This window comes from Anopheles merus, unplaced genomic scaffold (assembly GCF_017562075.2).
Source record: "Anopheles merus strain MAF unplaced genomic scaffold, AmerM5.1 LNR4000537, whole genome shotgun sequence".
Taxonomy (NCBI): Eukaryota; Metazoa; Arthropoda; class Insecta; order Diptera; family Culicidae; genus Anopheles; species Anopheles merus.
In genome coordinates, this window is record NW_024428117.1 from 25234 (window position 1) to 40312 (window position 15079).

At 41.9% G+C, this 15079-nt stretch overlaps 5 protein-coding genes across 7 annotated transcripts; 4 read left to right on the forward strand and 1 right to left on the reverse strand.

Annotated features, from left to right (window-relative positions):
* The first annotated feature begins 214 nt into the window (after positions 1-214).
* LOC121602615 (peroxisome assembly protein 12-like) lies at positions 215-1729 on the forward strand. The gene is made up of 4 exons (XM_041931367.1): positions 215-458; positions 517-1010; positions 1089-1310; positions 1401-1729. Exons 1-4 carry the CDS (start codon positions 339-341, stop codon positions 1519-1521), a joined length of 957 nt encoding a protein of 318 aa, XP_041787301.1. The 5' UTR covers positions 215-338; the 3' UTR covers positions 1522-1729.
* Positions 1730-1966: 237 nt separating this feature from the next.
* On the forward strand, positions 1967-3913 carry LOC121602613 (probable RNA 3'-terminal phosphate cyclase-like protein). The gene is made up of 2 exons (XM_041931365.1): positions 1967-2905; positions 3375-3913. The coding sequence occupies exons 1-2, from the start codon at positions 2096-2098 to the stop codon at positions 3732-3734; spliced, it is 1170 nt and encodes a 389-aa protein (XP_041787299.1). The 5' UTR covers positions 1967-2095; the 3' UTR covers positions 3735-3913.
* Positions 3914-4007: 94 nt separating this feature from the next.
* LOC121602614 (alcohol dehydrogenase class-3-like) lies at positions 4008-5844 on the forward strand. Its single transcript, XM_041931366.1, has 2 exons — positions 4008-4508; positions 4589-5844. Exons 1-2 carry the CDS (start codon positions 4488-4490, stop codon positions 5699-5701), a joined length of 1134 nt encoding a protein of 377 aa, XP_041787300.1. The 5' UTR covers positions 4008-4487; the 3' UTR covers positions 5702-5844.
* Positions 5845-6076: 232 nt separating this feature from the next.
* Positions 6077-8483, reverse strand: LOC121602611 (zinc finger protein 28-like). Its single transcript, XM_041931364.1, has 2 exons — positions 8189-8483; positions 6077-8121 (listed from the first exon to the last, which is right to left on the reverse strand). Exons 1-2 carry the CDS (start codon positions 8351-8353, stop codon positions 6265-6267), a joined length of 2022 nt encoding a protein of 673 aa, XP_041787298.1. The 5' UTR covers positions 8354-8483; the 3' UTR covers positions 6077-6264.
* A 271-nt stretch (positions 8484-8754) lies between these two features.
* On the forward strand, positions 8755-11014 carry LOC121602610 (zinc finger protein 382-like). 3 transcript variants are annotated; one of them, XM_041931362.1, is made up of 5 exons: positions 8755-9151; positions 9213-9277; positions 9366-10440; positions 10506-10625; positions 10698-11014. In XM_041931362.1, exons 1-5 carry the CDS (start codon positions 9127-9129, stop codon positions 10988-10990), a joined length of 1578 nt encoding a protein of 525 aa, XP_041787296.1. In that variant the 5' UTR covers positions 8755-9126; the 3' UTR covers positions 10991-11014. The 3 variants fall into 3 exon arrangements, with proteins under 3 accessions (XP_041787296.1, XP_041787297.1, XP_041787295.1); XM_041931363.1 differs by having other exon boundaries at positions 8755-9277; positions 10708-10893; XM_041931361.1 differs by having other exon boundaries at positions 8756-9277.
* The last annotated feature ends 4065 nt before the right edge of the window (positions 11015-15079 follow it).

The following is a 15079-nucleotide window of genomic DNA, read 5'->3' on the forward strand; positions in this document are numbered from 1 at the left end:
CTTGATAGCTTTTTTTTAAATTCTAATTTTACAACAATGTGTTATTAAACATTATTATGAACCTATAAGACAGTTTTCATTCAAATCTAACAAGTAATACAAAAGATATACTCTTTTAATTACGAAAAACATCATTCTTCCATACAAAATGTATGGCCTACCAGGGTAGGCGGTTGTACGTTTACGTAAAGTTTTTTGGTCGTACACAAGACGGTTAAAAAACAGTTGTCGACCACTGAAAACGGCATGAAGATGGTTGACAGTTTGACGTAGACAGTTTCACAACAGAAAGTTGGCAGCTGATTCCGATAAACCAAGGCAAACGTAAACAATCAGCCATGGCGGCGAAAGGTGCACACATTACGCCGAACATCGAAGTTAAACCATCTTTGTTTGAGGTGCTGGCAGCGGACTCGTTGAATATTACCTTCTATCCTGCCATAAAACGTGTTGTTGACGTGAGTAATGCGTATTCTCCATTTGCTTCCTTTCACATGTTCATGATTGTATTATTAGTTTTTAGCGACAGCGAAACCGGCTGTCTTTGGAGGATTGGTTCGATACTACGACGAGTTCTATCTAGTGTTTAATGGTCTCGTACAGGGGTACTATATACAGCAGTATGGAGGGTCGCTGGCAGAAGTGTTTTACGGTCTTACCAGACAATCTTTATGTAGCAAAACGTTCAGCAGAAAGGATCGGAATTGGTCGTTTGTTGTGCTGGTCCTGGTCCCGTACGCTGTCCGCAAGCTGGAGAAAGCTTGCGCAAGGTGGAAAGAAGACTACGAAAATGCCAAGCATGTGCCGGCACATCGTAAGCAATTATTCCGCTTATTGCCATACCTGCAGGCGTGCTATGAAGGCGCCAAACTGATTCATTATGTATCATACTTGGCGAACGTTACCAAAACCCATTCGCCTTCGTTGCGTGTTCTGGAGTTAGGATTAACGTACCTAGCTGAGGAGGAAGAAAGTTGGTCATTTAAAGATATATTGCAAGGGAAAGTGAGGTAAGCAAGGTGGATCGAATATAATATTGTTTCTAATTGAATTGATTTTATCAAAATAACAATATTGTACTATTTCAGAGTCGCAACGATGATAAGTGCTGCCCTTTTGCGATGGCTAGAATTGTCCGCCTTCTTTCTACAGTTTATCGAGTGGTGGCAAACGGAAGCAAATATTGGAGATCTTTCGAAGCTGCCGATTCCGGACGCTCCAGATCAGGATTCCAATGCAAACAAGTACGCGAACGTGTGTCCGATTTGTTTACAAAAGCATATCATTCCAACCGCAGTTTCCGTTTCCGGGTAAGCCTATTAGTCTGCTGTAATCTTATCAAGCGAAAGATTTTGAATGATTGCATATGTTTCAATGTTTGCAATTCAATGTTGTTCCAGATATGTTTATTGCTATCGCTGCATTGCTACCCACCTTCAAAGAGAAAGCAGATGCCCAGTAACTAAGTATCCTGCTACGATTAATGATTTAATTGGAATATATACGGGGGATGATGACTGAGAGTGTTATAATTTAATGCATTTGACTGGCTAGATTATATGTGCATTTTTTGTTTTACCAAAAATGGTTAGGGGTTTCATGGAATAGAAGATAATAGAATGTAGATAAGGGCACAACGGTGAGCAACAAATTTGCGCACATGCTGTGCATGTGTAGCAATGGTTTAAATTTATTATTTTGAAACTGAAATGGAAATAAAAATTAAATTCTAAAATTCTCTACCTTTTTAATATTGTAGGTGGCATGCAAAGGTAGCAATTCCTGCTTCATTAATAAAGCATTTTCCTGCTACAGCTATACAACCTCTTCCCTGTCATAGAATCGAATCATAGTTTGACGAGCCCTGGATTCAACGGCCACTGGCACAAGGGTTAGTTCAGTTGTTGCTGCATCGTGGAACTTCACATGCCTTCTTCGCGTGTGTGTATACCGTGCTTAAGAATCATCAAAACAAATCATTGCCACCGACAACAACACGCAGTTTGACAGCTAGGGTAACAACAACAGAAAACGTGCTCCGCCGGTGAACAGACGAAGCTGAACGGTATTTTCTTTCGCCTTGCTGTGCCTCATCATGACCTGTGTTGGGAAGGAAAAAGGCTGTCTCATATACGAGGGGAGTAACTTCCTAAAACAACGACTGCTGCTTTCCACGCTGAGCGGAAAATCGATCGAAGTACGCGAGATTCGACCCCATCACGAAACGAACCCGGGGCTGCAGGAGTACGAAACGAATCTGCTCCAGCTGCTGGACAAGATTACCAACGGTACGATCACCCGTGTGGACCGGGATGGCTGTTCGTTCGTGTATCAGCCGGGGCTACTGTACGGTGGCGTCATCCATCACGATTGCAGCACGGAACGGGGCATCGGATACTACCTAGACGTGCTGGTTGCGCTTGGCCCCTTCTGCAAAAAGTCCCTCGATGTCACACTGACCGGCGTGACGAATAGCAAAGAAAGCCCGTCGGTAGATCACATCAAAGCGTCCGCACTGCCGGCACTGAAACGCTTTCTAGTTGTCGACGAAGGGCTTGAGCTGAAGATCCTCAAACGGGGCATAATGCCAGGAGGCGGTGGGGAGATCACATTCCGCTGCCCGGTACGTAAATCGCTCAAAGCAATCCAGTGTACGAAGCAAACGATGGTCAAGCGAATCCGTGGTACGGCGTACTGCTGCAAAGTTAGTCCCGCGATGGCAAATCGGGCGGTGGAGCATGCGAAAGGCGTGATGCTAAACTTTCTGCCCGATGTGTACATCAACACGGACCAGCATAAAGGGAAACGGTCGGGAAACAGCCCCGGCTATGGCATTAACCTGGTGGCCGAAACCACCGACGGTACCATGTTTTCCGCGGAAGCTATTTGCAAAACAATGGACGAGGTAATGAGTAGTGCGCCACAACATGTGCGCCATCCGAGTACAGTAGGTGACCGCTAACTGGATGTGTTTTAACTGGAGTGCTTTTTAACTGGAGGTTCGCTAACTGGAGTGATTCTCAGTTAACGAACACTTAAACGTCAAAACATGAAACATCCGGAATTTCATGAAGAGAAATTTGTCGCAAATGTGCATTTTTCAAACAAATTTAGGGTCTTTTGCCTACGTTTGCTATTAATTTATGTTATTACACGAATTACTATACTTTATATCAACATAAATGAAAAAAAATTTGGTATGTTTATTCCACCCAACGCCAATCAAAACAATCAATCCATAGAAACGTCACTCCAGTTATCGAACATTGTTCGTTAACTGGAGCTTGTTTACCTCTCAGTTAGCGGTCACCTACTGTATTATGATTTATTTTAAGCCTTTCGAATAATCACTTACTTTCGTTTCGTCCCGCCAGCGACAAGGCAACCCATCCATACCGGAAGATCTTGGCCGAGAGGCTGGCATGAAGCTGTTGGACGAGGTGTTCCGCGGCGGTTGCGTTGACTCTGCATTCCAGTGGCTGGTCGTGCTGTACATGGCGTTGGCTCAGAAGGATGTTTCCAAGTTTCTTATTGGGCCGCTATCGCAATACACCATCCATTTCCTGCAGCATTTGCGCGAGTTTTTCGCCATCACTTTTAAGCTAGAAAATGCAAACGGTGACCAGGAGGATGAGACGGCGGCAAGAGATGACGAAGAACTGTCTGGGTCTAACAAGGTGATGCTGACGTGTGTCGGTGTAGGGTACAGCAATTTCAGCAAGCGTGTCAACTAATCTGGATCGGAGAAGGCTTTGGGAGAGTTTTCCTTATGATACGACTGGTGGAATAAATTGCTTCTTTAATTTACTACTGTTCCATTTCATTAGATGTAAAATAGCTTGTGAGAAATGTTGTGTCTTTTTACAAGAGAAATAAAGCCAAGCTGCTCAAACGGGCGTGCAAAAAAATTGAATTTCCCAAATTGATTCAGTTCTCGGACCTGGAACCAAATATATTCTATTTCTATATTATAATCTGTACAATAAAAAAATGAATGTTTATTTGGCTGTTGAGCACAATCGGCACAGCGACTTCGTTTCGATTGTATCCTACATGTTGTACGTTTTAGCATTATATCGCGTGTAGGCATTCGCATCTTCATCTCCATTTGGCTACAGTGATTTGCAAACCAACCGAACAATGCTACTACAATGGGGGCAATATTTAGAATCAAATTTGCTCTTTGGTAGCACAAATATTCGCAATGAAGAAGAATAAGCTCTACGGTTAAACACAGGTACCAAATACGTGAGAAGAAACATTAGTTAACCATACTATCCATATGTCCATACGGTGTACACCAGTGCAAACAGATGTCTGCGTCAAAAACGTCATTCCGGGGTTCACTTCGTTCGTTCGGATCATTCGGCCAGGACTAGCGAAAAAAAGTGAAGAAAAACCGGCAAATCATTGCTTACCCAAATTGATAACACGCTCGGTTACTGCGATTAGTGATTTGGAGTTTGTACGGGTACGGAAACGCAATCATGGCTTCCACCACTGGACAGGTAAGGGGTAAAAGGGAGTGGGAAATAGTTGCTGATGTTGCTGGACAGTGCTCGATCTCCGCTTGCTTTTGCATCCGCAGGTGATCAAGTGCAAGGCGGCCGTTGCCTGGGAGCCGAAGAAACCGCTTTCAATAGAAACGATCGAGGTGGCACCACCGAAAGCGGGCGAAGTGCGCATTAAGGTGACCGCATCCGGTGTGTGCCACACGGACGCGTACACGCTGGGCGGCCTAGACTCGGAGGGCGTGTTCCCCGTGATTCTCGGCCACGAAGGCGCCGGCGTGGTGGAGAGTGTTGGCGAGGGTGTGACCAAGTTCCAGCCGGGCGATCACGTCATCCCGCTGTACATTCCGCAATGCTTCGAGTGCCGGTTCTGCAAGAGCCCCAAAACCAACCTCTGCCCGAAGGTGCGCGCTACGCAGGGTAAAGGCGTGCTGCCGGACGGTACGACGCGGTTCACGTGCAACGGCAAACAGATCTACCATTTCATGGGCACGTCCACGTTTGCCGAGTACACGGTAGTGGCGGAGGTATCGCTGGCCAAGATCGACCCAAACGCACCGTTGGAGAAGGTGTGCCTGCTGGGTTGCGGCATTCCGACCGGCTACGGTGCGGCGCTGAATACGGCCAAGGTAGAGCCGGGCAGCTCCTGCGCCATCTGGGGGCTGGGAGCTGTCGGGCTGGCGGTTGCGATGGGATGCAAGGCGGCCGGTGCCAGCCGCATTATTGGCGTCGACATCAATCCGGCCAAGTTTGAGATTGCGAAGCAGTTCGGCTGCACGGAGTTTGTCAATCCGAATGACTACAAGGAGCCGATTCAGCAGGTGTTGGTCGAAAAGACGGACGGCGGGTTGGATTACACGTTTGAGTGTGTGGGCAATGTGAACACGATGCGGGCGGCCCTCGAGTCCTGTACGCGCGGGTGGGGCGTGTCGGTAATTGTCGGTGTGGCGGAGGCAGGTACGGAGATCTCCACCCGGCCATTCCAGCTGGTAACCGGGCGCACCTGGAAGGGAACGGCTTTCGGTGGCTGGAAGAGTGTGGAGAGCGTACCGAAGCTGGTCAGCTCATATTTGCAGAAGGAGCTAAAGGTGGACGAATTTATCACGCACACGATGGAGCTGGAGAAGATCAACGACGCATTTACGCTGATGCATGAAGGTAAAAGCATTCGTTCGGTGGTGAACCTGTAGAAGCAAAAAGCGAGAAGCGAGAAAGGGGCCTAGCCGAACGGATTTATTACATCGCACAACTTGATCGATGCCTTACCTAATCTGTTCCTGTCATCAAGTCGTTATTGCATAGCAAGAATAAAGCGTGTCGTTTTATATAAAAACTGTGTTGTGCCATATTAGCTCAGAAAGAAATACAGGGTTTCGAATCATATAAAACAATAGTTCAATCACTTAAGGGAATGTTGCAAATCTGTTGGGGAATGTTGCAAGCAAGCTGTGGAAGTTTGCAATCATATAGGGGAGTGTTGCAATCGACTAGGGGAAATTTACATACTGTGGAGCTGTCATCAGGCTGTGGGTGCCGGTGTAAAAGCGAGTATCCCCTATTTCCAATTTAAGAAAAACGTAAAACTATAACGTTTATTTAAAATGCGTTTCTGGAGCGCCTTAAAGTTACTGTTAATTGTCTGTTCTCACCCAAATCTGCGTAGATCTGGTTTAAAATCTTAATATTATCCTTCCACGGTTTGTTCCTCGTCCCAAAAAGACCTAAACATTGTAAATACCAACGAGACAACCATTTACGATACTTTCTTTGCCGTTTTGTCACCCTCCTTTGTCGTAGACCCAGCGCCTTCCGCCTTGTCGTGTGTTTTTTGGTGCACTATAAGATGCTGCTTGCGGACGAACGATTTAGAACATTGCTTGCACTGGTACGGTTTTTTGCCCGAGTGCAACCGTGCATGCTCGGCCAGGATCCGCTTTGCCTTGAACATCTTGTGGCACACGTCGCACTCGAACTTGTTCACCTCCTCGTGCGTGAACATGTGATCCCGCAGGTGGCTGTTGGTGCGAAATTTCTTATCACACAGCTTGCACGCGTACGGCCGCTCGTCTGTGTGAATGCGGAGGTGATTGTTGAGATCACTTCGCTGGCTGAAACTCTTTTTACACTCCATGCAAACGTACTTGCGCGGTCGCACGTGGTACTTTAGGTGGTTTTTGAGCGATTCTTCGCTGGTCAACAGTTTGCCGCACAGCTTGCACGGATAGTCAACTTCCGGCTCCTGCTGCTGACCAGCATCGGGCTCGGTCAGCTCGCCTTCCTCCTGCATCAAGTGCTTGCGCTCGAAATGGCGCGTCATGCGCAGAAAGCTTACGAAGATCATGCCGCAGTCGTACACGCATATGTACGAGTCCTGATGGAAGTACAGATGCTGCCGTATGTACGTTGCGTCCGGAAAGTGTCCTTTGCACACTCCACAGACGTGCATCACGTTCAGCAGATTGCTCTTCCACACCACATCGATGTCGTCGATTTTTTCGTCCTCCGCCTCGTGCGTAAGACAGTGCTGGCGCATCGTTTCGAAACTGTTCGTGGTGTACTTCATGCAGCGACCACACTGGTACCTGTTGCCGATCTTCTTGATCGTCTTCAATCGTGGCATACATAGGACGATCCCATTACGGTAGAACTCTTCGTGCGTCTGCAGATCGGAATGGTAGAGAACTTCCTCGGTCGGCAGTACCGGGTGGCACACATGGTCGACAAAGTGTGTCTGGGAGATGAATACCATGAAGCATTCGGAACATCGATAGTAGTCGGTCGATTCCAAGCAAAGCTCGAGCGTTTCCTTGTGAACCTGAAAATGTTGCGCGAGCAGCGCTGGACGGCCCGTCAAATTGCAGTAGCCGCAATGTTCGCTCTTTACACTGCGCGACGACCGCTTCTGTCTGTCGTTAGTGAGTTGCTTTGGCAGTAAGTTGCGGTGGTTTATTATTTTCGACTCCCTGTGCGGGCTACTACTAGTACTGCTGGTATGCAAAATGATCTGCTTCTTTTCGTCGCTCTCTAGTGAATGCAACGTAAAGTTTTCCGCTTCATCCGGCTCGTCCCCAAGCAGAATCATTTCGTACTCGTTCTCATCATCGCCAAAATGTATCAATGTATTATCGATGGAGTTTTCATTCAAAATTTCATGCTCCCGCGATGACGATTCGTCCTCTTCACCCAGTACGGTAGGTGTCGTTGTTTCGTCGTCGACTTTGATCGATCCGGACGATGCCGAACAAATGATTATATTTTCCATCTCCATCTGCTCATCTGTTTGACAACCCGATTCGGCGGTGGAAGGCAAAAAGTGTTCCAGTTCAACCTGAGTTCCCATTTCATTGCATTTGGCGGCCTTAGGTAAGCTACTGTCTGTGTCCTGTGGTGGAATTGGTTCCGCCACTGCTTCCGTTTGCACCTGTGCGTGCTTGATGTTGGTAGTAGCTTTCGATTCCACCACCGCCGGTTTTGGTGGTGGTTCAACGGTGAATATTTCATACATAAGTTTGCTGGACTTTTTGGCCATGTTAACAAACAGATACAGATCCCGGAGCTTACCTTTGCACTCGATACAAACATTGTTGGGCAGTTTGTCATGTTTTATAGGCTGCAATCACATGGATAGATAGCGTGTTAGTAAAAACAGCGTTAGAGACTTTTGAATAAATGTTTACCTTCTCTCCCGTAGCCAGTTCCAGCACACTTGGAAACGGTACGATGCGTCCATCCAAAATTTCACTACAAAATATCGGTTTAAGCTGCGTTCGATCGACCGCAGCCAGACAGGCTCGACAAATTTCCTCGGCAGAGATGGTTAATTCCAGTTCTTGGGTGTCCATCGCATGGGAAGTTGGTCGGAATTGGCGTTATTTACCTCCGATACGCTTGAATATTGCCGGAGAAGCTACGATGTGCTGAAAATGGAAATGATTTCGTTTTTGTTGCGCGTTTGTTTGTTGTACCTGGAGACCAGAACAGATTCAGCCCAATACTGCCAAAAATATAGCGTCGGGTTGAAAAGTCCGCTTCTTCACGTGCAAACTGCGCTAGTACTGCATTGAAAACCGTTAAATTTGACTCTTTCTTTTTATTATTTTATAGGCAAATAACGAAATAATTGGTTGGATGAATTATTTTTTTCTCAGTTTTTGTTTTATTGAAATGAATCAGCTTTTCCATATACCACCTACCTTTACCACCTACCGAAAACGAACTGTGAATCAAAAAAGGAAATTTACACCTACTCCAAACGCAATACGTACACCTCTCTCATGACAACACAAATCGCATTTTTAATTTCGCTTTGATTTATTATAATATTGAGTATCATTTTAAGACAAAACTCCACTTTGTTTTAAGATGTTTGTAATACTTTCTTAAAAAGAAAAACAACAAATTAACAATGGAGCATAAGTAAAAACAATTGATTTATGAACTGCCATTTTGAACACATTCGCTTTTACAACTTCATATATCACCAGCAATAGAGCTGACAACTGGCCGATGTGTAGCTAAAAAAAAGGTAAACAAACAAACTACTCGCAGGACTTTTTAACGAAGTCGCTTGTTTGCATGTCGTCCGTAGCACTTGAGGAGCGACAATGAAGGAAATATGTTTGGACATAGACTTACACAAAGTGTGTCGAATCTGTTTATCACAAACCAATATGAACGAGACATTGTTCAACATATTTACAGATGCAATTGTGGACGGTAGGATTGTGCCACTGGTTGAAGTGATCGAGAGCTGTGTCGGCATACAGGCAAGTAACAGGCGAAAATGTGGAAGCTTGTAGAACAGTTGTTTGCGCGAAAGCCATGCGCTAATGTGTGCGATTTAATTTTTCACAGGTGAAAAACTCCCAGGAGCTTCCGAGTAAAATATGCCAGACGTGCAAATCTATCATTCTCCAGTTTCACGTCTTTAAACAAAAGTGTAGTAGAGCGGAAAGTGTATTGCGAGAGATGCTGTTACACCGAACATCATTTACTGAGCACATAGAAGAAGGTGGTTTCCCTGATAGTGACTATTTGGAGGAAAGTAAATCAGTCCATTCACCTTTGGTGGAATACATTGAAGAAACCATCGAGGAGGCGCAGGAGGAGGAGGAGGAGGAGGAGAAGGAGGAGGAGAAGGTTGGTACTGTGTTAAACAGTGAAAATGAATCCGTAGCTCCCGATGGGATGTGGGAAAGTCTCATCAGCCAATCTCCGGAAGGTGTTGAAACTTCGGATAAAGATACTACAATCATTCATACAGAGGAATATTTTTCCGATATGGGAGACGGAAATTTTGTGTCCGCGTTGGAAATAGCACCCAGCGTTGAACGAGCGGTGGCCAAATATGAACCAACAGCATTGGATGATTTAAAATCAGTGCAAAGCAATAGTCATGTATGCGACATATGCGGAAAGATAGCCCTCTCAAAATCACGCCTGGCGAAACACATGCAGCTTCATATTGATTCTAAAATAGTGCTCGATCATATGAACTTTTTCATTTGCACTTTCTGCCGATATGTGTTTCTGCGAGAACAAGATTTGAGTGACCACAGCGTGCAGTGTTCCGGATGCTTAAACTTTCCGGTTGTTGGAAATGAGCCGTGCCGTGTTCGTGACAATGTAGAACCTTCCAAGCGCATTGTGGGAGGCAGTGGCGTCTGCGGAATCTGTGACGCAGGGTATGATGATCTGTTGCACGTGAAACAGCATATCATTAGCCATTTGGAAAAGTTTCCATGTCCGTTGGAGGGTTGTGGATGCGAGTACTCCTCACTGGCACGGTTGACCACACATATCAGCAATCAGCATGTCGATTATCTTTCGCCAAACTGTCCCCACTGTAAGGAAGAAATAGATCGAGTCGATTTAAGGCAACATGTAAGACTCTACTGCAAAGCGAAACAGTTTGAGTGTACACATTGTGGTAAGTTCATTGTTTTTTTAGTTGGTTCAAACCTATCCACTCATGGGCGAGGGTTTCGGTTTCAGATAAAAAGTTTCTCTCTTGGAAAGCATTATCACAACATCTGAAAAAAATAGACCAAAAGTTTCACTGTTCGCAATGTGATAAATCATTTTCGTCGCAAGCCTCGTTGAAACTACATGAACGTAAGTTCATCGGCAAAAGTACTGCTGTGTCGTACAAGTTAAACATTCACTGTTTTTTTCTATTTCTCAAAGGTACACACAGTGGTGAACGACCGTACGTTTGCACGATTTGCAACAAGTCGTATAAAACATCTAGCTTGCGGACAGCGCACACGGATACGCACATCGTAGGGAAAACGTTCAAATGCGAAATGTGCGGTAAAAGTCTCCAGACGCGTGCCTGCTACAGGAACCACGTGAAACGACATTTGGAACAACGCAATCATGGATGTCCCGTGTGTGGAAAGAAATTTTTCCAAAAATGTACACTTCGTGTGCATCTGAAAATGGTGCACCGATTGTCGGGCGATATGTTGGATGTGTAATAAACTTTTTTTTTAAATAATGGACTAAACGCATCATTTATTTAGTTACGATGGCTGCATGGCTTTCTTCTGTGCTCCGAATTGTACAGTCATACAGAACTGTTAATCATATTATAAGGAATTTTATCCATTCTAAAAAGTTACGTATTACGTTCGTAAGTGTTACGCAAAGCTTTATTTTTAATGAATTTTCACGAGAAACGATGCTTATGTGGGGTCGATGTGAGTGTTGGTACTGTTTGAGCAGATTATTTGTATTACAGATACATTACTAAGCTAACAAATGACTTAGAAATCCGAGAGTTTCGTTATTCTACCGTCAGATAGTAGTACACGGTTTTACTAAACACTATAAATTGCTTTGTAAACGTATCAGAATTAGGATGCCGTCAGATTAAAACATCCCAATTCAATACCTTTATGTTATCTGTTGCGCTTCATTTAATTGAGTGCTTGGTTAGATGTTTAGTTATCACGTTCCACTGTCCCATTTTGATTCCCGCCTTTCCGAATTCTTCTCCCTAACAACTTTTTCCCATCCATCCTTTCCCAGCTATTAAATATTATATATTCTAAAACCCCGCGCGGTAGATAAAAAAAAAACTAAATACTTTATACTGAATACTAAATATTCAGTTCAATTATTCAATTTATGAGGAAACAATCCATAACCATTTTGTTTTTACTAATATTTAGAATTAAAAATATTTTGAAAACAAATTAAGTTATTTATTTATAATTTTTTAATTTTTTTCTTATTTATCTGTTTATTGATTAATTGATTGATTCTTTATTAGTTAAATTATTGATGAATTAATTATGCATATTATAATTTGTGTATTTATGTATTTATTTATTTACTTGTCATTCAAAATAAATGGTTTGCCTCGAGGGCTATACAATTGTATCTTAATTTAAACAATATAGCTATCACTAAAGCTGACTTTAAGCAGCAATCTATGCTATAGAAAGACCCAATTTTCACAAAAATATTTGTAGATTTTTGTTGTGTATGTGTGTATGTGTGTGTGGGTTGTGTATGTGTGTGTGTTGTGTATGTGTGTGTGGGTAACTATACTGGGTTTTGAAAACAAAATTCAGTTAGCCGGCGCTCTAGCACCAATCGAACACGACATCGAACAGGAAAAATGTATGGGATTTGACATGTTTGTCTTGTTTGTTGGTTAGTGTCTGACAGTGCACCTCCATATGATTATATGGGTTTGTTCGTGTCGGATGTCGTGTTCGATTGCTGCTAGAGCGCCGCCTTAGTTTCCATCTGTTTGTGTTGTTCCATTTATTTCCCTAGTTAATTATAGTTATTTATGCTATTGTTTATTTTTCTCTTGTTTGTTTGTTTTTTTTTTGAGGTTTTAGGGAGATTTTTTTTTCTTTAAATGATCTTCCATTGCAGGAAGAGATAAAAGATGTTTCTCCTTTTCCTCTCTTTTTTCATATTTCTATGTGGTTTTGTTTTATGAAATTTATAATTTGCCTTATTGTTTTTCCAGAGGGTTCTCTCCATGTTTTTCGGAAATCTTCAAATTTTGTTCTATTGTTATTGTTATTGTTATTATTATTGTATTTGGGACAATCAAAAATCATGTGCCATCCTGTATTTGATATTCTGCAATTTTCACATTCGCCTTTTTGGGTTATTTTCATTTTAGCTAGCCAGTAATCTGAATAATCATGCCCGGATAATCTTCTTCATTAGCACAACAACCGTTATCGGTCAAGGCCTGCCCTGTACCCACTAGTGAAGTGAAAGCTTGGCTTTCAGTGACTTATTGTTACCATAGCAGGATAGTCAGTCCTACGTATGGGAGCACGGTCTATTCGGGGCTTGAACCCATGACGGGCATGTTGTTGAGTCGTGCAAGTTGACGACTGTACCACCAGACCGGCCCGGATAATACTCTGTTCATTATTTTTATTTGTTACCCGCTAATTTTTATGTTTTTGTGCCAAATTTCAGTTTTGAATTCAGTTTGGAAATTTAGGAATTTTTGCCCTTTAGTAATGGACTCATTTGTGTACCATTCTGTAGCCTGTTTTTCCATTTCCTTACGGTACAAATCTTTGGCATCAGTAAACCTTATTTTATTGTCTAATTCTACACTTGTTAGGCATCCTTTATTCGCTAATTCGTCTGCGACTTCGTTTCCGTTTATACCTACGTACGACGGTATCCAAACAATTTGTGTGTTAGTGCTGGCGCATTTTTGTACGATGTTATATAAAATTCCTTCTATTTGTGGTTCTTTTTGTGCTTTTTTTAGGATGTTGCATGAGGTCAGGCTATCAGTATATAGGGTTATGTTTTTCATCTTATATTTTTTAGCTATCTCCAGAGCTTTTTCGATGGCTATCAGTTCTATTGTTGCTATTGATGCTATGTTTTTAATTTTATATTCTTTGTATATGTTATGTTTTCTATCTTTTATGTAAATTCCTATTCCCGCCTGATTATCTTTTAAGCTACCATCCGTAAAAATTGTTGGTCCATCATTGTTGTAGTTTTTCATCTTTTCTAAGGTTATTCATTAAATCGTCTCTTTATTTTTGTTTGCTTTGGTACCTATTTCTTTATTAAGTGTTAAGTCTATGTTTATTTTTGTTGCAATGTTGTTCATTTGGCTTATGGATAGTTGTTTTAGAATGTTGTAGTCTTCTTCATATATTTTCTCTTGGTATAGTTTTGAGTTGTTATTGTAGTTATTATCTTTTACCTTATTTATTTGTTTTCTTAATATGTGTGAATATACTATTATTTTTGCTAGTTCTTTACGTGCTATGAATTTAGATCTGAATTGGAATGGGATTTCGGCTGCAATTGCGTGCAAGGTGTTAATGGGTGTCGTTTTGTGCATCTTGTAGCTTAGCGTATCGCTTGGTTAATTGTTGTGTTTATTTTTTTCCTATTGCTTTGGTTGCTATTGTTTAAGTATGAAGAGCCCGTTTGAAATATACTTCGCATAGTTGACCTGTATACTATTAGTGCTTTTTGTGGGTCTATCTGTGGCTTTATTCCTCATGTATTCTATGTGTTTATGAAATTTAAGCTTATTGTCTATTATGGTGCCGAGGTATTTGTATGTGTTTGTTATTTCTATTTGTGTGTTTCGTATGTTGAGGTTGAGATTTTGGTTTTTATTGTTAAAAATCATATATTTAGTTTTGTCCGTGTTTATGGGGAGGTTTAGTTCCTCTATTTCGTTTATGAATGAATTTAAAGCTGTTTGAAGAATGGTCTTCAGTTCGTTTTGGTCCTTTCCTCTGGCAATTATCACAAAATCATCTGCATATTCTAATAATTTTGTGTTTTCATTTGTTATTTTATTGTGTATATCTTTGGTATATAGATTGAATAGAGTAGGGGACATTACATCTCCCTGGGGTAGTCCGTTAGTGACTAGCATTTTGATCTTTGTGTTACTTTCTATCTCTACTGTTCTATTTTAAGGAAATTAGTAACCCATAGAGTTATTTGGTTTGGTGTGTTAGCGTCTATTAATTTTTGAATCAGTGTTTTGGTTTTGACTTTGTTATATGCCTTTTCTAAGTCTATAAATATTGCCCCGGTCATGTTATTTTTTCTTTTGTTTTGGTATACTTGATTTGTTAGGTAATTTATGCATTCATTTATTGTTTTGTGTTTTCTAAATCCAAAAGAGGTTTCTGGTAGAATCTTTCTTAATTCTATGTGCCTATTTAGTTTGAGGAGTACTGCAGAGTTTAGAACTTTTGTAGGAGTCGGATTGGTCTGTAATTGTTTATATTGTTTGGATCTTTTTGGTTTTGGTATGGCTATAATTTTAATTTGTTTTAGATTTGTGTGTGTTTTTCCTTTCATCCACATATTGTTTGCATCTTTTATGATGATCTTGATGAGTGTTTCTCCATTTATGCTACGAAGCACTTCGTAAGTTATTTTGTCTATTCCTGGTGCTGTATTTTTCTTGTTTTTTTAATTCCGTCCATATTTCCTTATTAATTATTACATGTCTATTTGAGTTTGCATTGGTTTGTATCTGTTCTAAATTTGGATAAGTTATTTTTTTCGAAGTTTAAATCTAAAAAGTCTTT

What these genes read in the sequence shown, in the direction of transcription:
- LOC121602615 (XM_041931367.1), top strand. Translation starts at nt 339, where the DNA reads ATGGCGGCGAAAGGTGCACACATTACGCCGAACATCGAAGTTAAACCA. An exon ending in ATATTGCAAGGGAAAGTGAG is followed by an intron (nt 1,011 to 1,088) that starts GTAAGCAAGGTG and finishes GTACTATTTCAG; the next exon opens with AGTCGCAACGATGATAAGTG. An exon ending in ACCGCAGTTTCCGTTTCCGG is followed by an intron (nt 1,311 to 1,400) that starts GTAAGCCTATTA and finishes ATGTTGTTCCAG; the next exon opens with ATATGTTTATTGCTATCGCT.
- LOC121602613 (XM_041931365.1), top strand. Translation starts at nt 2,096, where the DNA reads ATGACCTGTGTTGGGAAGGAAAAAGGCTGTCTCATATACGAGGGGAGT. An exon ending in TTTGCAAAACAATGGACGAG is followed by an intron (nt 2,906 to 3,374) that starts GTAATGAGTAGT and finishes TCGTCCCGCCAG; the next exon opens with CGACAAGGCAACCCATCCAT.
- LOC121602614 (XM_041931366.1), top strand. Translation starts at nt 4,488, where the DNA reads ATGGCTTCCACCACTGGACAG. An exon ending in TGGCTTCCACCACTGGACAG is followed by an intron (nt 4,509 to 4,588) that starts GTAAGGGGTAAA and finishes TTGCATCCGCAG; the next exon opens with GTGATCAAGTGCAAGGCGGC.
- LOC121602611 (XM_041931364.1), bottom strand. Translation starts at nt 8,353, where the DNA reads ATGGACACCCAAGAACTGGAATTAACCATCTCTGCCGAGGAAATTTGT. An exon ending in AACTGGCTACGGGAGAGAAG is followed by an intron (nt 8,122 to 8,188) that starts GTAAACATTTAT and finishes ATGTGATTGCAG; the next exon opens with CCTATAAAACATGACAAACT.
- LOC121602610 (XM_041931361.1), top strand. Translation starts at nt 9,116, where the DNA reads ATGAAGGAAATATGTTTGGACATAGACTTACACAAAGTGTGTCGAATC. An exon ending in GTTTGAGTGTACACATTGTG is followed by an intron (nt 10,441 to 10,505) that starts GTAAGTTCATTG and finishes TTTCGGTTTCAG; the next exon opens with ATAAAAAGTTTCTCTCTTGG. An exon ending in CTCGTTGAAACTACATGAAC is followed by an intron (nt 10,626 to 10,697) that starts GTAAGTTCATCG and finishes TATTTCTCAAAG; the next exon opens with GTACACACAGTGGTGAACGA.